The sequence below is a fragment of the Poromitra crassiceps genome (assembly GCF_964638095.1).
Source record: "Poromitra crassiceps genome assembly, chromosome: 9".
Taxonomy (NCBI): Eukaryota; Metazoa; Chordata; class Actinopteri; order Beryciformes; family Melamphaidae; genus Poromitra; species Poromitra crassiceps.
In genome coordinates, this window is record NC_139630.1 from 15,951,787 (window position 1) to 15,973,729 (window position 21,943).

Here is a 21,943-nt window from a genome sequence, read left to right on the forward strand (position 1 = left end):
GTCTCTCCCGCCAGTCCACGTTGTTGATGGTGTGATGTATAATGTGCAACACAAGAGATGTCGTTGATTGACAAAACTAAACCTTACGTTTCAGTTTCAGGACAAACTGTGACTTTCTTGACATGCATAGTTATCTTTTAAATTGACAACATTTACATTGTGTACCCCGTCACACATTTCAAAGGGGATCAAAAAGAGTAACGTCTCTCTCCGTTCACCACCATTCATATTTTTTTACACAGAGAAAGGCAGGAAGTGACGTTGACTTTGGCTCTCTATTCACCTTATTCTTTGCCCATACAAGGACGCTTCTGCATGACGTCATTTCGTAATCGTCTTTCCAGTTTTAAACACGGAAGTAGAGTATGCCTTCCGCAGTCATTTAGACTTGCCAAAAAGCTGTTTTCAAGCTAAAAAAAACCCAAACTGTTTTAAAGTTTTAATATTTGTCGGGTGAGAACGTAACATATATGTGACCAGTTTATCAGAATAACGCCTATTGGAAATCTTTAACGAGCAGCGAGGACCGGGAGCGCTGACTGTGCTGACACCCGGTCGGACTAGCTATCTGTCAAACCCTACTGGCAGTGAGAAAACACTGTCGACGTGCTTTTGTAACTAACGTTAAATGCCGACCGGGTACAGCCATCGGCTCCTCGCAGTAGTAACGTTATGAACATGCAACTGAAGTTGGCCGCAGTGTAGCTAAGCTTAATTCTGAATGTTGCCAAACTTTATTCATACTGACGTTTTATTTTGAAAATGGCCGCCAACTAGGGCTGAACCGGAAGAACAAATACGTTGCGTCAAACGCGGAAGAGAGAAAAAGTGGGCGTGGTGAATAAGGTGAATAAGGCTTATAGGCGCTGCACCCAAGCCAATTTGTGCACCACTTAAACCAAATTAATGTCAAATCATGTTGGATTACTTTAGCAAGTTTTGACTTTGAGCTTTTTGGGTGTTTATTTATTATCTACTCTGGCTTTTCCAAATGTTTGTACACAGATATGCTATTAATAATGGTCCAAAATGAATAATTGTTTTTTTTTTCATCTAAAAGGGTAACATTTTCTACCCCTAACCCCCGACCACACGACACAGCACCTACAAAACCCTCTCAAAATAAATAGTCAAATGTAACGGTGGGATTTTCTTCTTCGGGGCCCAGTTGGATACCTTGTGTCTGCAGAGGCCAGGCTGGAGCTGGCTGTGGAGCTGGCTGTGGAGCTGGCTGTGGAGCTGGCTGTGGAGCTGGCTGTGGAGCTGGCTGTGGAGCTGGCTGTGGAGCTGGCTGGTCCTCCCTGCTGCTATGCGTTGTTCACCCAGCTCCAGGAGACCAGCCATGCCCTGAAGCAGAGTGTGGGAAACCTGCTGCAGCTTGGCTTTCTCCTCTGGAGACTCTCCCACAGGTCTGGCCAGCACATACTGCTCAGAGATACAGAAGAAGCACACGCTTAGGAAAAGACCTAGGATCCCTGACCAATTGTACATTTCTGAATTTGTTTTCTACTGTGCTCGTTTCATAGTCTTCCAATGCGTATGAAAATATGTAGAGAAGCAATAATCACTGTTCATCAGAGGCTACATTAAGGCACAGTGAAAAATACTTTATACTTTAAATAAAGAAATACTTGCACCCCACCACAACCCAGCAGAGCATTTTCAGTCATTGTTCAAGGGAATTCAAAAACCAGGGGGCGCAGGTAGAATTCCCACAAAATGGAACTACCAGTGCAATGTACACACACACACACACACACACACACACACACACACACACACACACACACACACACAAACACACACACACACACACACACACACACACACACACACAAGCATTGGTTACCTCCAAATTGGGAGCATCCTCTAGAGTGGGGAATGGCTCGCTCTGTCCAGGTTCAAACTCGTCCAAAACACACAGCTGTTCAGAGGAGAGCTCCTAGGTGAGAACAATACTCAGTGTCACTGGACAGGAGCTGATTGTGATTCTAACCTGATGTTGGTGTGGGAGGCTCAGACGTGTGTTTCTAACCTGATGTTGGTTTGGGAGGCTCAGACGTGTGTTTCTAACCTGATGTTGGTTTGGGAGGCTCAGACGTGTGTTTCTAACCTGATGTTGGTTTGGGAGGAGGCTCAGACGTGTGTTTCTAACCTGATGTTGGTGTGGGAGGAGGCTCAGACGTGTGTTTCTAACCTGATGTTGGTTTGGGAGGCTCAGACGTGTGTTTCTAACCTGATGTTGGTGTGGGAGGAGGCTCAGACGTGTGTTTCTAACCTGATGTTGGTTTGGGAGGCTCAGACGTGTGTTTCTAACCTGATGTTGGTGTGGGAGGCTCAGACATGTGTTTCTAACCTGATGTTGGTGTGGGAGGAGGCTCAGACATGTGTTTCTAACCTGATGTTGGTGTGGGAGGAGGCTCAGACATGTGTTTTTAACCTGATGTTGGTGTGGGAGGCTCAGACATGTGTTTCTAACCTGATGTTGGTTTGGGAGGAGGCTCAGACATGTGTTTTTAACCTGATGTTGGTGTGGGAGGCTCAGACATGTGTTTCTAACCTGATGTTGGTGTGGGAGGAGGCTCAGACATGTGTTTCTAACCTGATGTTGATGTGGGAGGAGGCTCAGACATGTGTTTCTAACCTGATGTTGGTGTGGGAGGAGGCTCAGACATGTGTTTCTAACCTGATGTTGGTGTGGGAGGCTCAGACATGTGTTTCTAACCTGATGTTGGTGTGGGAGGAGGCTCAGACATGTGTTTCTAACCTGATGTTGGTGTGGGAGGAGGCTCAGACATGTGTTTCTAACCTGATGTTGGTGTGGGAGGCTCAGACATGTGTTTCTAACCTGATGTTGGTTTGGGAGGAGGCTCAGACATGTGTTTCTAACCTGATGTTGGTTTGGGAGGCTCAGACGTGTGTTTCTAACCTGATGTTGGTGTGGGAGGAGGCTCAGACGTGTGTTTCTAACCTGATGTTGGTGTGGGAGGAGGCTCAGACATGTGTTTCTAACCTGATGTTGGTGTGGGAGGAGGCTCAGACATGTGTTTCTAACCTGATGTTGGTTTGGGAGGCTCAGACATGTGTTTCTAACCTGATGTTGGTTTGGGAGGAGGCTCAGACATGTGTTTCTAACCTGATGTTGGTTTGGGAGGCTCAGACGTGTGTTTCTAACCTGATGTTGGTGTGGGAGGCTCAGACGTGTGTTTCTAACCTGATGTTGGTGTGGGAGGAGGCTCAGACATGTGTTTCTAACCTGATGTTGGTGTGGGAGGAGGCTCAGACATGTGTTTCTAACCTGATGTTGGTTTGGGAGGCTCAGACATGTGTTTCTAACCTGATGTTGGTTTGGGAGGAGGCTCAGACATGTGTTTCTAACCTGATGTTGGTGTGGGAGGCTCAGACATGTGTTTCTAACCTGATGTTGGTGTGGGAGGCTCAGACATGTGTTTCTAACCTGATGTTGGTTTGGGAGGCTCAGACATGTGTTTTTAACCTGATGTTGGTGTGGGAGGAGGCTCAGACGTGTGTTTCTAACCTGATGTTGGTGTGGGAGGAGGCTCAGACATGTGTTTCTAACCTGATGTTGGTGTGGGAGGCTCAGACATGTGTTTCTAACCTGATGTTGGTTTGGGAGGCTCAGACGTGTGTTTCTAACCTGATGTTGGTGTGGGAGGCTCAGACATGTGTTTTTAACCTGATGTTGGTGTGGGAGGAGGCTCAGACGTGTGTTTTTAACCTGATGTTGGTGTGGGAGGCTCAGACATGTGTTTCTAACCTGATGTTGGTTTGGGAGGCTCAGACATGTGTTTCTAACCTGATGTTGGTTTGGGAGGCTCAGACATGTGTTTCTAACCTGATGTTGGTTTGGGAGGAGGATCAGACATGTGTTTCTAACCTGATGTTGGTGTGGGAGGAGGCTCAGACATGTGTTTCTAACCTGATGTTGGTTTGGGAGGCTCAGACGTGTGTTTTTAACCTGATGTTGGTGTGGGAGGCTCAGACATGTGTTTCTAACCTGATGTTGGTTTGGGAGGCTCAGACATGTGTTTCTAACCTGATGTTGGTTTGGGAGGCTCAGACATGTGTTTTTAACCTGATGTTGGTGTGGGAGGCTCAGACATGTGTTTCTAACCTGATGTTGGTTTGGGAGGCTCAGACGTGTGTTTTTAACCTGATGTTGGTTTGGGAGGCTCAGACATGTGTTTCTAACCTGATGTTGGTGTGGGAGGAGGCTCAGACATGTGTTTCTAACCTGATGTTGGTGTGGGAGGCTCAGACATGTGTTTCTAACCTGATGTTGGTTTGGGAGGAGGCTCAGACATGTGTTTCTAACCTGATGTTGGTGTGGGAGGCTCAGACATGTGTTTTTAACCTGATGTTGGTTTGGGAGGCTCAGACATGTGTTTCGAACCTGATGTTGGTTTGGGAGGCTCAGACATGTGTTTCTAACCTGATGTTGGTGTGGGAGGCTCAGACATGTGTTTCTAACCTGATGTTGGTTTGGGAGGAGGCTCAGACATGTGTTTCTAACCTGATGTTGGTGTGGGAGGCTCAGACATGTGTTTTTAACCTGATGTTGGTGTGGGAGGAGGCTCAGACGTGTGTTTTTAACCTGATGTTGGTGTGGGAGGCTCAGACATGTGTTTCTAACCTGATGTTGGTTTGGGAGGCTCAGACATGTGTTTCTAACCTGATGTTGGTTTGGGAGGCTCAGACATGTGTTTCTAACCTGATGTTGGTTTGGGAGGAGGATCAGACATGTGTTTCTAACCTGATGTTGGTGTGGGAGGAGGCTCAGACATGTGTTTCTAACCTGATGTTGGTTTGGGAGGCTCAGACATGTGTTTCTAACCTGATGTTGGTGTGGGAGGCTCAGACATGTGTTTCTAACCTGATGTTGGTTTGGGAGGCTCAGACATGTGTTTCTAACCTGATGTTGGTTTGGGAGGCTCAGACATGTGTTTCTAACCTGATGTTGGTTTGGGAGGAGGATCAGACATGTGTTTCTAACCTGATGTTGGTTTGGGAGGAGGCTCAGACATGTGTTTCTAACCTGATGTTGGTTTGGGAGGCTCAGACGTGTGTTTTTAACCTGATGTTGGTGTGGGAGGCTCAGACATGTGTTTCTAACCTGATGTTGGTTTGGGAGGCTCAGACATGTGTTTCTAACCTGATGTTGGTTTGGGAGGCCCAGACATGTGTTTCTAACCTAATGTTGGTTTGGGAGGCTCAGACATGTGTTTCTAACCTGATGTTGGTTTGGGAGGCTCAGACATGTGTTTCTAACCTGATGTTGGTGTGGGAGGAGGCTCAGACATGTGTTTCTAACCTGATGTTGGTGTGGGAGGAGGCCCAGACATGTGTTTCTAACCTAATGTTGGTTTGGGAGGCTCAGACATGTGTTTCTAACCTGATGTTGGTTTGGGAGGCTCAGACATGTGTTTCTAACCTGATGTTGGTGTGGGAGGCTCAGACATGTGTTTCTAACCTGATGTTGGTTTGGGAGGAGGCTCAGACATGTGTTTCTAACCTGATGTTGGTGTGGGAGGCTCAGACATGTGTTTTTAACCTGATGTTGGTGTGGGAGGAGGCTCAGACGTGTGTTTTTAACCTGATGTTGGTGTGGGAGGCTCAGACATGTGTTTCTAACCTGATGTTGGTTTGGGAGGCTCAGACATGTGTTTCTAACCTGATGTTGGTTTGGGAGGCTCAGACATGTGTTTCTAACCTGATGTTGGTTTGGGAGGCTCAGACATGTGTTTCTAACCTGATGTTGGTTTGGGAGGCTCAGACATGTGTTTCTAACCTGATGTTGGTTTGGGAGGATCAGACATGTGTTTCTAACCTGATGTTGGTTTGGGAGGCTCAGACATGTGTTTCTAACCTGATGTTGATGTGGGAGGCTCAGACATGTGTTTCTAACCTGATGTTGGTGTGGGAGGCTCAGACATGTGTTTCTAACCTGATGTTGGTGTGGGAGGCTCAGACATGTGTTTCTAACCTGATGTTGGTGTGGGAGGAGGCTCAGACATGTGTTTCTAACCTGATGTTGGTGTGGGAGGCTCAGACATGTGTTTCTAACCTGATGTTGGTGTGGGAGGCTCAGACATGTGTTTCTAACCTGATGTTGGTTTGGGAGGCTCAGACATGTGTTTCTAACCTGATGTTGGTTTGGGAGGCTCAGACATGTGTTTCTAACCTGATGTTGGTTTGGGAGGCTCAGACATGTGTTTCTAACCTGATGTTGGTTTGGGAGGCTCAGACATGTGTTTCTAACCTGATGTTGGTTTGGGAGGCTCAGACGTGTGTTTCTAACCTGATGTTGGTGTGGGAGGCTCAGACGTGTGTTTCTAACCTGATGTTGGTGTGGGAGGAGGCTCAGACATGTGTTTCTAACCTGATGTTGGTGTGGGAGGAGGCTCAGACATGTGTTTCTAACCTGATGTTGGTTTGGGAGGCTCAGACATGTGTTTCTAACCTGATGTTGGTTTGGGAGGAGGCTCAGACATGTGTTTCTAACCTGATGTTGGTGTGGGAGGAGGCTCAGACATGTGTTTCTAACCTGATGTTGGTGTGGGAGGCTCAGACATGTGTTTCTAACCTGATGTTGGTGTGGGAGGAGGCTCAGACATGTGTTTCTAACCTGATGTTGGTGTGGGAGGAGGCTCAGACATGTGTTTCTAACCTGATGTTGGTGTGGGAGGAGGCTCAGACATGTGTTTCTAACCTGATGTTGGTGTGGGAGGAGGCTCAGACGTGTGTTTCTAACCTGATGTTGGTGTGGGAGGAGGCTCAGACATGTGTTTCTAACATGATGTTGGTGTGGGAGGAGGCTCAGACATGTGTTTCTAACCTGATGTTGGTGTGGGAGGAGGCTCAGACATGTGTTTCTAACCTGATGTTGGTGTGGGAGGAGGCTCAGACGTGTGTTTCTAACCTGATGTTGGTGTGGGAGGAGGCTCAGACGTGTGTTTCTAACCTGATGTTGGTGTGGGAGGAGGCTCAGACGTGTGTTTCTAACCTGATGTTGATGTGGGAGGCTCAGACATGTGTTTCTAACCTGATGTTGATGTGGGAGGCTCAGACATGTGTTTCTAACCTGATGTTGGTGTGGGAGGAGGCTCAGACATGTGTTTCTAACCTGATGTTGGTGTGGGAGGCTCAGACGTGCGAGGAGCTGATTGTGAGATGAGGTGAGGACATGCTGGACCGTACGCAGACAGCCCTGAAGGCAGCTGACGCAGTGCAGAGCCTCACTCTCCTCTGTCAACACCTCTGATCCCACACGACTCAACACCTCAGCCAGGACCCGCAGCTCAGCTGACACACACTGAGCAGGGATGTGGTCAGGAACACAAAAGAGCACAAAGCAAAAATCACCAATTAGAAATGAATGGGACTCGTAGATCCGAAGAAAAGCCCGAAATTCTTAAAAATGACATCCCTGTCTGATTGAGAATGGTGAACACTTTACATGCTATATGTACTGTACTTATATTGTGTCTTTCATATTATTGATGACTTTTTCATATTATAAATGTATGTAGTTTTGTGTTGAGTTCTAAAGTATTTGGCCTTGTACTGAATATAAAGACCCTGTAACACTTTCTTATTGCATTATGACTTTATTTGATAGGACAGTAGGCAGACCGCAAAGGTGAAGCTCCGTGAAGGACTAAGCCTTTGTGGTACGCGCTCTACCAGGTGAACCACCGGGACGCCCCGGAAATCTGTAACACCTTCTATGAAGCCTGTGCCTATAATACATCATAATCCTACTTATAATAATGCCATCATAATGCATTATATAGTTATAATCCTGCATAGACAGTTATGTTTTAACATAATTAAAGTGGTAACGAAAAATTGATTGCAAGTAATGTGTTTATAATGTTATGTGATCCTGTGTGTGTGTGTGTGTGAGAGAGAGAGAGAGGGGGGGGGAGACAGAGTGAGAGAGAGAGAGAGAGAGAGGGAGAGGGAGAGAGAGAGAGGGGGAGAGAGAGGGAGAGAGAGAGAGAGAGAGATGGAGAGAGAGAGAGAGAGAGAGAGAGGGGGAGAGAGAGAGAGAGGGAGAGAGAGAGGCAGAGGGAGAGAGGGAGAGGGAGAGAGAGGGGGAGAGACACAGAGAGAGAGAGAGACAGAGAGGGAGAGAGAGAGAGAGAGAGAGAGAGAGACAGAGTGAGAGAGAGAGAGAGGGGGAGACAGAGAGAGAGAGAGAGAGAGAGAGAGACAGAGATAGAGAGAGAGAGAGAGAGAGAGAGACAGAGTGAGAGAGAGAGAGAGGGGGAGACAGAGACAGAGATAGAGAGACATAGTGAGAGAGAGAGAGAGAGAGAGAGAGAGAGACAGAGTGAGAGAGAGAGACAGAGTGAGAGAGAGAGAGAGGGAGAGAGAGGGAGAGGGAGAGAGAGAGAGGGAGAGAGAGTGAGAGAGAGACATAGTGAGAGAGAGAGAGAGAGAGAGAGAGAGAGAGACAGAGTGAGAGAGAGAGAGAGAGAGAGAGGGGGAGACAGAGTGAGATAGTGAGAGAGACAGAGAGAGACAGAGAGAGAGAGAGAGAGAGAGAGAGACAGAGTGTGAGAGAGAGAGAGAGGGGGAGACAGAGAGAGAGAGAGAGAGAGAGAGAGACAGAGATAGAGAGAGAGAGAGAGAGAGAGAGAGAGAGAGAGAGAGAGAGAGAGAGAGAGACAGAGATAGAGAGAGAGAGAGAGAGAGAGAGAGAGAGAGATTTGCATGATGGCCGGTCACCTCTTGCTGTAGCAGCCTGAGTTGGTGGTCACCTGCTGCAGCCCCAGCAGGGGGCGGCAGCAGGTCAGTGAGAGCGTCCAGACAGAGCAGCACGCTGAGCAGAGCTCCGTACAGCAGATCCTCCTCTGCATCCAGGGGAGACATGTCGTCTGCACAGCTCACCTAGGACATACAGTAGCACACACAGGGTCACAGAGCCTACTGTCACTCAACATAGTGTACGCAAGGGTCAGAAATACAGTAGCACACACAGGGTCACAGAGCCTACTGTCACTCAACATAGTGTATGTAAGGGTCAGAAATAGTCCCCCCCCCCAGCCTATTAGCAAATACCAGAGATGGGAAGTAACTAAGTACACAAACTTTGTTACTGTACTTAAGTAGGATTTTCAGATATCTGTACTTTAAAGAGTATTTATTATTCTGACAACTTTGTACTTTTACTCCTTATTACATTTCAACACAAATAGCTGTACTTTCTACTCCTTACATTTTCAAAACAGGCTATTACTTTAGTTTTAATGCACGGCAGACAAAGACGATGTAATGTTGTCTGTCTCTCTCGTCTCGCGTTGTCCCAGATTTTACGCATTAATTATGTGCACCTTTTGACCAGGCAGCAGGCTGCCAGCCTACATCTGGCTTTGTCTGAAGGAAGGAAGCTGACTGATGACCCTGAGCAAGTATCCAAAAATGCTCAATCAGATACTTGCTCAGGGTTGTTGTTCTAAGCAAGGCCAGGCTGGGCACACATCACCTGAACCATGTCCACTGCCTACCACTAACACAAGTGATGAAGGACTGCTCTACCAAAACTGACTTGAAGGACTGTCAATTTATTTATTACCATTTCTTAGATTAAATCTTCAGTGACTGTTTCAAACTAATCCAGGACCAGAGATTATATATATAGATTATATACAATCAGCAGCAGACAACACCTGTAGCCAATCCTACTATAATTGGAGAGCTGTGTGTCCGTGTGTGCTCGGTTCATCGTCTCCAGAGTCCCCACCATAGAATTGAAAATTCTGTTAATCTTAATATGACGTGAGGTTAAGTTAGCTTTGCACAGAAACAGCTGGTGGAAATCATTTTTACTTTTATACTTTATTTATTACATTTCAGAGCCTGTGATTTTTGGCCGGCGGTAACCGGGTCCGTTACCCCTGAATGTCCGAGTGCAAATGTGTGGCAGAATGAGTGAGTGATGTAAGCTAAGCCTATCCGTTTCTAGAGAGGCACTCTTACGCCAATCAGAGATCACGCTGCTGTACCCTTAAGCCAATCAGAAATGACTTTGGGGTGGGACTAGAACAAACACTGAAGGCAGACTAGGATGCCAGACTCACACGTGGAAACCGAGTGAGTGTGGATGTGGAAGCAAACCACGTCATGGTGAATAATACGCTATTTGTAGACAATAATAGCCTATTTGGAGACATTGGCATAAGTAATAATGTGCAGTTATGCCTATGAAAAGAGATCATCATCTCTCCTGCTCGTGTTCTCTCGGTCTCTGGGGAGACATGTGTCAGCGCCGAGTCTGTCTGTGAAGAGGAGCGGGGAGGGGAGGGGCACAGCACCACACACACACACACACACACACACACACACACACACGCATGCATGCATGCACACACACACTCACACACACCACACAAACACACACAGAGGGACGAGTCACAGTGAAAGCGAGATTGCAGAGAGAACGAAGCGATCAAAGGTATGGTTATACTTATTACTTTCAAATGAAAGTAACTAGTAATATAGTATATTACATTTTGAAAGTAACTTGCCCAACACTGGTTTTTAACCTTTTCTAAAGCCACCTATTTCTGAAGAAAATGGTGAAAACGACATACCCAAACTAAAATGCTTACTGTGGCTGAACCGCTAGGGTTACAGACAACTGCCTGACCTTTTTTGAAAGGTAAGACTTTGAAGTTTCTGTTCCAAATGTCAGAATGACTCTATGTGTTACTGACCCTGAGTAACACCAGCTCAAACACAGTGGTTGATTCTCGCCTAGAATAAAAAACACTTTTAGAGTGTAAACAGTTACCTGTGGTTGTTGTATTTATGGCTAGAAACCCAATGGAGACATAGCCACAGGCCTTACCACATCCCAACTCAAAGAAGATGAAAAAATACCAAAACATGAGTATTTGGCAGTGGTTTTTGTAGGGAGATACCTAGGCGGATTTCCAAAAAGCCATTATAAAAAGCCATTTGAAAAAGCCAAATAATCTGAAATGTTGTCTTTGTCTTTGTACAAAGACAGCTATAACTTCTGCTGTGTTGATCTGATCTGAAAAAGGAAGACAGGGTTCGATGCGCAAGATTCAGCCGGTTAATTTGGTATGTAGCATGAACAGCATTGTTCAGAATTAACTACCTAATTAATCACATAAATGACAGATGAACAGCAAAAAATCAGAAACGTAACGTCGGGGTTACGGTGCCATGCAAGAGGTTGTCTATTGTGGCATTTGTTTTTCCTGAGGCATGTGACCAACCCAATTAGGATTAAAGGATGACTTTACCGATTATCAACCCACTTTGTATCATATATATAATCTGGGTAATATAAGCACATGGGCAGTGTTTACCTTCTCTCTCCGTTTACCTCACAATGCTCCTGCAGAAACTCCGCCCCCACCAGCTGCAAGTCATTAGGGCTCGTTAAGGCTCTCCATGCAATTCTCCATGTGCGTGAGCATACTTCAAAAATACAAATAAATAATAACACCCGCCCTCGGAGCAGATTCCGCGTCTTGAGCAGAACTTCTGCAGTTCCGTTGTGACGTAAAACGTGTCACAATGGAGCGCTTTGCCAGAGGAGGAAAAGGGAGATCTCCGTGAGGAAAACAGAGAGAGAAGGTATGTGTCTTCATCAGACTGAGAAGAACCTGGTGGCACAGCTGTATTCTGCTGGATGATGCGTGCAGAACCCTCTTTCTACGAGAGAGAAGGTAATCACTGCCCATGTGCTTATATTACCAAGATTATTAATGATACAAAGTGGGTTGATTATCGGTAAAGACATCCTTTAATAAAGTTAATCTAATCTAATCTAATGTAATCTAATGTAATCTGTCTGTTGTTACAAATACATACTTCAGCATGCGCTGGGACGCGTCATCAGTGATGTTAACTGGGGTCGTAAGGTGTTTCGGGTCTGTCGAACATCATACACCCTCTCGCACAGTAGACCCAGCCGAGGCCGATTAAGACCCCGACCCGCATCCCAGAAGCAGCCGCTCACGGATCAGCCCTCCTACTCTGTCTGCAACGTTGCCCGCGGAAGGGCTGATCACACCCAATCCGCTGCAATAGAGCTAGTGCTACATCGCAGCATTGCAAGACCATTCGGTGCATGGAGGCTCTAAGGCGCTATGGGTTGTCTCCCGGCCGCGCTCCTCCTTCGTCTCACCAGGCCCTCCCGGGGCAAAGGCATCCAGAGGCAGAGAGGATGCCTCAAGAAGGCCTGTGCGCTGCACGTCATTCGGCTGCGCCGAGCACCTCGCTCTAGCCTGAAGGACCCCAGGCCGCGCCGATATTTACACCGATTTTCAGGAGGCTAATCCGTAGTGTTAAACTTTGTGGATTTCTCCCTCACGAGAGAGCCAGGCTGGGGTGCTAAACCCATCCCGTACCGGATGCCGTCTCTCCAACCGTCAACTGTCTCTCCAGCTTGTCACCAATCTATACCTGGTTGTCACCTAGTCTATTCCTAAGTGTCACTGGTCAGGGAAGCCAGGATTCTATGTTACAAATACATACTTCAGCATGCGCTGGGACGCGTCATCATGTCTAAACACTTACAGTAGCGAAAGTCCATCAAATACAAACGGAGAGATGCAACTATAGCTGTCTGTGGCTAGTGTGATGAGCTATATGCTTAGCTTGTTAGCTAAAACTAAATGTAATTGAATGGCAAGCTAACTAGCCAACTAAAACCAAAATATCACAAGTCACAGCCATGTGCATCACTTTAGACTCCAATCAGCCGTGGTATGAAGGTCAGCATAATAAGGTCTATGACATCATCAGTGTTTTATGACATCACTAATGCCCTCTACAATCATCATGCTATACGTATTTTTACACCTTGACAGTGACATCACTGATGACATCATCACTGATGCCATCACTCACTGAGTTACAATGGTGATGTGTGGGAAGAGGCCCCACCCACACTGTTTGATTGACACTGACTCGAACAATTGTGATGTCATCAGTGATGTCACCAGTGACTCAAGAATTGTGATGTCATCAGTGATGTCACTCAAGCAGTGTTGTCATCAGTGATGTCACTTGAGAAATTGTGATGTCATCAGTGATGTCACTCGAGCAGTGTTGTCATCATTGATGCCACTTGAGAAATTGTGATGTCATCAGTGATGTCACTCAAGCAGTGTTGTCATCAGTGATGTCACTTGAGTAAATTGTGATGTCATCAGTGATGTCACTCAAGCCAATTGTGATGTCATCAGTGATGTCATAAATTCTTCCTGCAGAGGCTATTTAATGCCAAGGCGGGGGACATTGATTATTTGCTTGCTGAAGATTCCTTCATAGGATGAGCAAAATACAAGCAAAGATGAAACTGATTACACTGATGTCGTTGATGTTGCTGGCTGTGTTTGCCAATGCCGACAACAAGAGGGAGAACGTGGGAACCGTGGTAGGAATCGACCTGGGGACCACCTACTCATGTGTTGGAGTGTTCAAGAACGGCCGTGTGGAGATTATTGCCAACGACCAGGGAAACCGCATCACCCCATCATATGTGGCCTTCACCAGTGACGGTGAGCGTCTGATCGGTGATGCTGCCAAGAACCAGCTGACGTCCAACCCTGAGAACACGGTCTTTGATGCCAAGAGGATGATTGGTCGCGCTTGGGGTGACTCCTCTGTGCAACAGGATATCAAGTACCTGCCCTTCATCGTTACGGAGAAGAAGAGCAAACCCCATATCCAGGTGGAAATCTCTGCAGGCCAGACGAAGACATTTACCCCTGAGGAGATCTCTGCCATGGTGCTGACTAAGATGAAGGAGACTGCCGAGGCTTACCTGGGCAAGAAGGTCACACATGCTGTGGTCACTGTCCCTGCCTACTTCAATGATGCCCAGCGTCAAGCCACCAAGGATGCTGGAGTGATCGCTGGTCTCAATGTTATGAGAATCATAAATGAGCCAACTGCTGCCGCTATAGCTTACGGCCTGAACAAGAAGGACGGCGAGAAGAACATCCTTGTGTTCGATCTGGGTGGTGGCACTTTTGATGTCTCCCTCCTTACCATTGACAACGGTGTGTTTGAAGTGATGGCCACCAACGGTGACACTCACCTGGGAGGTGAAGACTTCGACCAGCGCGTCATGGAGCACTTCATCAAGATGTACAAAAAGAAGACTGGCAAAGATGTACGCAAGGACAACCGTGCTGTGCAGAAGCTGCGTCGTGAGGTTGAGAAGGCAAAGAGAGCCCTGTCTGCCCAGCACCAAGCCCACATTGAGATTGAGTCCTTCTATGAGGGAAAAGATTTATCTGAGACATTGACCCGTGCCAAGTTTGAGGAGCTGAACATGGACCTGTTCCGTTCCACCATGAAGCCTGTACAGAAGGTGCTAGAAGATTCTGACCTGAAGAAGTCTGACATTGACGAAATTGTCCTGGTTGGAGGCTCCACCCGTATCCCCAAAATACAGCAGCTGGTGAAGGAGTTCTTCAATGGCAAAGAGCCCTCCAGGGGCATCAACCCTGATGAGGCTGTGGCCTACGGAGCTGCCGTGCAGGCTGGAATTCTATCTGGAGAAGATGATACTGGTGATCTGGTTCTTCTCGACGTGTGCCCCCTGACCATGGGTATTGAGACGATTGGAGGAGTAATGACCAAGCTGATCCCCAGGAACACTGTGGTGCCCACCAAAAAATCTAAGATAGTTTCTACCGCCTCTGACAACCAGCCTACTGTCACCATCCAGATCTATGAAGGTGAGCGTCCCCTGACAAAGGACAACCATCTGCTGGGCACATTTGACCTGACTGGTATCCCTCCTGTGCCTCGTGGCGTACCCGAGATTGACGTCACCTTTGAGATTGATGTCAATGGTATCCTGCGTGTCACCGCTGAGGACAAAGGAACGGGCAACAAGAACAAGATCACAATCACCAACGACCAGAACCGACTGACACCTGAGGATATCGAGCGCATGGTGAACGATGCCGAGCATTTCGCTGATGAGGACAAGAAGCTGAAGGAACGCATCGATGCCCGCAATGAGTTGGAGAGCTACGCCTACTCTCTGAAGAGCCAGATGGGCGATAAGGAGAAGCTTGGAGGAGAACTGTCCGACGAGGATAAGGCAGCCATGGAGAAGGCGGTGGAGGAGAAGATTGAATGGATGGAGTCCCACCAGGACGCCGATCTGGAAGACTTCCAAGCCAAGAAGAAGGAGCTGGAGGAGGTGGTGCAGCCCATTGTCAGCAAGCTTTACAGTAGCGCAGGTGGAGCCCCGCCTGACGGTGGGGAAGGTGAGCAGGATGAGAAGGGTGAGTTGTAGGCAGGTAGAAGAGGTCAACTCAAGCTCTCGCTGTCGGCCCTTGCCTGTCTGGTAGATGCCCTTAAATGTACATAACAGACAGATTGGACTGAAATGGTGAGAGGAATGGTTGGGAAATGCTGGCGATAAGCAACCATACTGAAACTTTTGGGAAGACTTTGAAATAAACTATTTCAATGTGTGTCTCTTCGCTCTAGGGCGGAGATATTCGTCGGCCCGGATTTTAGGCTTGCTGCTGCTGTTCTCAGGCAGTCCTTTGGTGGGAATATGAGTAGGGGGAAGAGGACAAGGGTGAGTTCAGGGGAAAATGGGGAGTTAGAAATGTAGACTAGCATTGACCGCGCAAAGCATGCTACTTGCATTCTACTTGTTTTAATTGATGATGAGCCAGCCTCCATATCCTGATTTACTCCTCCCCCTTTCTTTTAGCATCAGGCTTTCAGTTAAGGGAAGGGTTTAGATAGACTGTGATTCCAATGCTGTATTACTCTGAAGAAGACACTGTGCTGTCCAAACGTCAGTTGTGATTTGATTTGAGCACCAAATAAAGACTTTTTAAGATGATCTGTGTGCTCCAGTACTCTCCCATTTGAACCATTTAGATGATGATGAAGTTGGAAAGTCAGATCAAATTTTGCTACAGTACATATAACGATAACCTTTAACCTTCTCAACATGGTGAGTTTTGAGTCAGTCAGCAGTAATAAACACTTACATGCATCTTTTATATACATGCATCTTTAGTATACATTTGTATTTGGCCAGATTAACCATCGAAGATTTGTTGAAACTAGGTCGATTCCTAGGGTGGAGACTGGAGACTGACAGTTGCTCGAGTGACATCACTGATGACATCACAATAATTGCTAAAGAGACATCACTGATGATATCACAATAGCTAAAGTGACATCACTGATGGCATCATTGTTCAAGTAACGTCACTGATGACATCATCACTGATGACATCACTGATGGCATCATTGTTCAAGTAACGTCACTGATGACATCATCACTGATGACATCACAATCGTGACACACACCGCCGCCGCCCCACTTAGCCAATTTTAACTCATAAGAAGAAGATTAAGTTTGCTAATTAGCTTGTAATGCTGCAAGCATGTTTATCATTTGTCTTCAAGGTTTAACAACATAGTGCACCAGCACATAGGGGTGGGGGGGGGGATCGATACATCATAGTATTGTGATATTTCTGTGTGGCAATAATGTATTGATACACAAGGCCAAGTATTGTGATATTTTGTGATATAAATTGTCAGGTGCATGCAACATTTGTGACAGGCTTTTATGACAGTGTTGGTCAGTCCGTCTGCTTGACAATATCCCATTTTGCTTAAATAAAAATGATTGAAGTGAGATGAACAGACTGGAAACTTTATCTTATTAGATAAAACAGATGTTGACAAAGTGTCTTCCTTTGGGGACATCATTTGCAGTTGAAAAAAGGTAATCGCAATATCTCACTTTTTCTTATAGAAATCGTGATAATATCGTATCATGGGGCCTCTGGTTATTCCCACCCCTACTAGCACATATGCTACACACACACTGGGTGCCTACATGCATGCAGGCTGAGGTGTTACCTCTGTGGCTATTGTCCGTCTGAGGCATCTTAGCATGGCGGTGGAGTCATGTGCCTGCCGGAGAACAGCAGTGGCAGATCCAGTCGTCTCCGCCTCCCTTTCTGTTACCTAGGCAACCAGAGGAAACAGGACGGATGTACTATAAGGAAGAAATGATAGATGAATCTGACCACAGATGTAGTGACATAAAACCCACCACTGCTTTGATTCATCGTGATTTTAAGATGAAACGAAGCAGAAAAAGTAACTTAAAAAAATAATATCCCAATGTACACCTATTTACCAGGGAATGCCAATTGAGATTTGGTTATTTTAAAATGTAATTTACTTTAATATCAAAACCATCTAGGTCCTCTGAATCCCTTTCCACATTAATGTGGATGCATGCCGTCTTCAAGTATATTAATCTTTTCTTAAACATCAGTTAGGCTACTGGCTGGAACTGCTCACTGGTCTTTTCTTAAACATCAGTTAGGGTACTGGCTGGAACATTAAACTGCTCGTTAACATCAATTAGGGTACTGGTGGGAACATTAAACTGCTCGTTAACATCAATTAGGGTACTGGTGGGAACATTAAACTGCTCGTTAACATCAATTAGGGTACTGGTGGGAACATTAAACTGCTCGTTAACATCAATTAGGGTACTGGTGGGAACATTAAACTGCTCGTTAACATCAGTTACAGTACTGGCTGGAACATTAAACTGCTCGTTAACATCAATTAGGGTACTGGCTGGAACATTAAACTGCTCATTAACATCAGTTAGGGTACTGGCTGGAACATTAAACTGCTCGTTGACATCAGTTAGGGTACTGGCTGGACCATTAAACTGCTCGTTAACATCAGTTAGGGTGCTGGCTGGAACATTAAACTGCTCGTTAACATCAGTTAGGGTGCTGGCTGGAACATTAAACTGCTCGTTAACATCAGTTAGGGTACTGGCTGGAACATTAAACTGCTCGTTAACATCAGTTAGGGTACTAGCTGGAACATTAACCTGCTCGTTAACATCAGTTAGGGTACTGTCTGGAACATTAAACTGTTCGTTGGGCTTTTCTTAAACATCAGTGAGGCTACTGGCTGGAACTGGTCGTTGGTCATTTTTCAGTATTTGGCTTGCTACCTTTTCCTCGATCCCTCCACTCCCTGAGCTGGCCGATGTCAGCTGCTCCTCCTGAAGCTTTTCCAGGGCGGTGGCTTTCTGAGAGATCTGGGCAAAGAGTCGACTCCATCGTTGCACCTCCTCCTCCTCCTCATCATCACCAGACAATCTAGGGACCCTGAGGAATGCAGGGGGAGATGTATGCCTGCAGCGGTACACTGTGCTATGTGCAAGTGATTTGTATAGCTTTTCATGGCCGAATCCTATGAGTGGCACGCTGCCTTTTACCTGATCTCCATCTCAGAGGGCTGCTGCACCTGCTGAGATTCCTCTAGCATGCTGCCATGACTGGTGCTCACGTCACTCTGCTCCTTCTCCGCCTGGGCATTGAGAGAGAGAAAACAGTGGGGGAAAAGGACAAAAAGTAAGACTCTGAAATAGGGTTCTGCAGATATAGAGAGCCAAAGTCATGCCCTCTTCCAGGTTAAGCATACGGACCAAGGGATTTCATCCGCCATTTTATTTTCCATAGACATTTTGTAAAATGCTTATACAAATAGTTTTACTTGGTCAAACCAAGTGATTCAGCTATAATTAGAATCAGGAGAGGCTATAACATGTCACCTGGACCAAAACAACCAAAACCAAAAACAAAGTTGATATATATATTTTTTAAATACGCTATTTTTGTAGTTTTGTTCTGCGTGAAATGTTCTATGGCCTCTCCTGATTCTAACTATAGCTGAACCGTTTAGTTTGAAGAAGTACAACTATTTTTATAAGCATTTTACAAAATGTCTATGGGAAAATAAATGGTGGATCCCTTGGTTCGTATATCTAACCCAGAAGTGGGCGTGATTTTGGCTCTCTCTAGGACCAGGAAGGCTGATAATGATATTGGATTGAAGCTGTTATAGTCAATATATTGTGGCAAATTTCCATGTCATAAAAAGTCACCATATCATTTTGTATTTCTCCCTGACACATAATGTACACCACTAAAGGGACACTAAAACTCTCCATTGAAACCCAGAATAACAATAAAATAAATGTATTCAAATTGTGGGGAATCAAATCCGGGCACTTACCAGATGTTGGTGAGGGACTGTGGACTGTTCTTCCCTGCCCAAAGACCCTCCTGCTGCTCTGTGTGCTGTGAATGGAGTTTTAGGCCTCATAGGAACAAGCCTCGTCTCTTCCACTGCAGCAGCCACCGCCTGACGGGAGTGTACATGTATGTTTCCAGCGTGCGTGTCTGTGACGGGGCTTTCATGTACATGTGTGTTTCCAGCATGCGTGTCTGTGACGGGGCTTTCATGCTCTGGGGTCTCCAGCTGGTCCGTTGCAGTGCTTAGCAGCTGTGTTGATGCCATTGGTTTTAATCCAGTCTCCACATTTCCTGATCCAGACTCGTTGGTAGCTGGCACAGTCTTCACAGATACCGGCCCAGTTTCTGCCGTCACTGAGTCTGCCTCTGGACAAAGCCGACTGGCCGCACTCTCCGGTGCCTAAAGACAACAAAAATAAATAATAAGATCCATGACAGTCTAGTCAAAGTCCGGGAAATGGTTTGTCTCTGCAGCAGACAATGGACAAAGACCACGGTGGACAGCAGAATCCCTCAATTCAATAATTAAATGATGGTTTATTAAGTGCGTGACTAATATTACTATCACTCATTGCGTTATGATTTATCCTGAATAGTCAAGTAAGTGCATACTGTATCCCTGAAAAAAATGACGATATTGATATCAAAAACAAAAATTTTACACATGCAAATATCTGAAGGCTATTGAGACAACAACACAAGAGAGCCAACATGCATGAAATCTCCTGTGAAAAGCCAGAGTTTACCTTGACTTCTGAGATGTCAGGAACATCCTCACTTTCCACAGGTGAAGCATTTGTCTCCTCAAGGTCCTGGTCTAGAACTGACTCCTCAAGGTCCTGGTCTAGGACTGACTCCTCTAGGTCCTAACATACATACGGGTTGCATCAATAGGGGCATGCACATGCAGACACACACACACACCGTCATATGCCATTCTCATTGTGCATGTGTGTGTGTGTGTGTGTGTGTGTGTGTGTGTGTGTGTGTGTGTGTGTGTGTGTGTGTGTGTGTGTGTGTGTGTGTGTGTGTGTGTGTGTGTGTATGTGTATGTGTGTGTGTGTGTGTGTGTGTGTGTGTGTGTGTGTGTGTGTGTGTGTGTGTGTGTGTGTGTGCGCGTGTGTGTGTGTGTATGTGTGTGTGTATGTGTGTGTTTGAAAGGAGAGGAGATGATCCTAAGGGCCAACACATTGAAAGCAGCTGGTTCTGACAGGGCCACGGTGGGTTTCTAAGGGGACAGGTTTGCCTGCCTGACAGCCTTGTATCAGCACAGAATATGCTAAGATCTGCTAAAATATTGCCCCTTAGTTTTACACATCAACATAAAAATAAATATGCACATCAACATAACAATAAATATAAGCAGTAAAGATTAAGTGAATAACAACACAGCCTGAAGTCAAGAGTTGGGAAATATTCCCTTTAAAATGATCAGTAAAGGAGGAAAAATGAGAGAATAAGGAACTTGTGAAATTTGAAAACGCCCTTCTGAGGGGGGGGGGGGTGCTTTTCAAGACTCGGACTTGGACTCGAGCAATCATGCACTCAGACTCGGAAGTTGGAGACGAGGACTTGTTAATTGATGAAGACTGTTTTTAGTTTGATTTATTTTTTTATTTTTTTTGTAATAGGCCCTAATAATTTGGCATAAGATATTAATAGCTATATTAATACCGTGACATTATGCAATTTTCTGTAAGGGCAGGCACGTGTGTTCCACCTACATGTGGATTCACACTCATGTCTTCTGACTCGGACTCAAGATATAGTGACTTGGCTACAACACTACTTGATTACCTGCCCGATATTTTCAAAATGTTCAAGTTTAATGAGAACATTTAGCAGAGGACTTTTTATGATGTTGAACGTGTCATTTTGGAATGAAACATTCTTGTGCAGCAGATGGAGCAAAGCCGGTGAGAAGCTGCCCTGTGTTAAATACATAGTTGTGAGCTTTACCTCTGGAGCACTGCATGTTAGTGTGTCAGAGGACGATGAGTGACTCCTCCCACCCTCCTCCTCCTCCTCCTCCTCGTCTTCCTCTGAATTACACGCTTCAAAAGCCTCCTGCTTGGAGTGGTAGGGGTAAGTGATAATGGGTTAGCGTTGGGGTTAGAGATTCTCTGCTTATAAACCTTCAGAAAATGGCTATGGCTTTTAAGCCATGTGAGGAAATGATTATTTTCAGAATGCATACCAGCACATGACACCATGCTTTAAGTAGATTTTTGAAGTCATGTTTTATTTGCTTGCAACAAAATAACAAGGTTCAGACTGTTGTTGAACTCATATGGCAGCATGCATGCTAAAAAGTAAACCTGTATCACAAAGGGTTTAGGGGTTTGCTTGAGCCTGCCAGCTAGGTGGAGTTTGCGTGTTTGAGGGCGATGCATTCTGGAGCCACGATTGGACCCGACAGGTTCAGTCAAACCCAGACAAGAGTTGGAAATTCTAACAGTTAGTTAGAGAATTTTAGCAAAATGCTTGGACCATCTGTGAAAAAATGTACTACCAATAGCTTTCTTCACCAATGTGTTCTTATAGGTGTCTAGAATCACCTCTCAATTAGTGCAAACCCAAATCCTCGTGGAAAATCCTGGAGAGCCAATCAAAGTTAAGGTGCCCCGAGGGCTTGGGTGAAAAATATGATAAAAATTAAAAGTCTAAAATGAACTTGTGGGGTGTCTAACTAGGGGTTTTCAGGGGTGCTGAATCCATTCCAAACATTATTTTTGAGTAAAAATGTCTCCCTGACCATATGATATTGGTATATTGGTTATTGTTATGTAAAGCACAGTGTATAA

The 21,943-nt window shown here is 45.8% G+C and overlaps 1 protein-coding gene and 1 pseudogene across 2 annotated transcripts in view; one reads left to right on the forward strand and one right to left on the reverse strand.

Moving 5' to 3' along the window:
- Positions 1-21,943, reverse strand: part of syne2a (spectrin repeat containing, nuclear envelope 2a) — a gene marked incomplete at its 5' end in the record, with an annotated part of 223,959 nt that overhangs the window by 108,473 nt on the left and 93,543 nt on the right. Inside the window, 10 exons of the mRNA XM_083642872.1 lie at positions 1,177-1,425; positions 1,850-1,942; positions 7,145-7,333; positions 8,755-8,916; positions 16,927-17,034; positions 18,053-18,209; positions 18,320-18,411; positions 19,120-19,539; positions 19,886-19,978; positions 21,099-21,206. Coding sequence (XP_083498998.1) covers positions 1,177-1,425; positions 1,850-1,942; positions 7,145-7,333; positions 8,755-8,916; positions 16,927-17,034; positions 18,053-18,209; positions 18,320-18,411; positions 19,120-19,539; positions 19,886-19,978; positions 21,099-21,206 — 1,671 coding nt within the window. The remainder of the gene's footprint in view (positions 1-1,176; positions 1,426-1,849; positions 1,943-7,144; positions 7,334-8,754; positions 8,917-16,926; positions 17,035-18,052; positions 18,210-18,319; positions 18,412-19,119; positions 19,540-19,885; positions 19,979-21,098; positions 21,207-21,943) is intronic.
- LOC310782936 (endoplasmic reticulum chaperone BiP pseudogene) lies at positions 13,388-15,325 on the forward strand (annotated as a pseudogene). The gene has a single exon. The product of its transcript is annotated as an endoplasmic reticulum chaperone BiP pseudogene (transcript).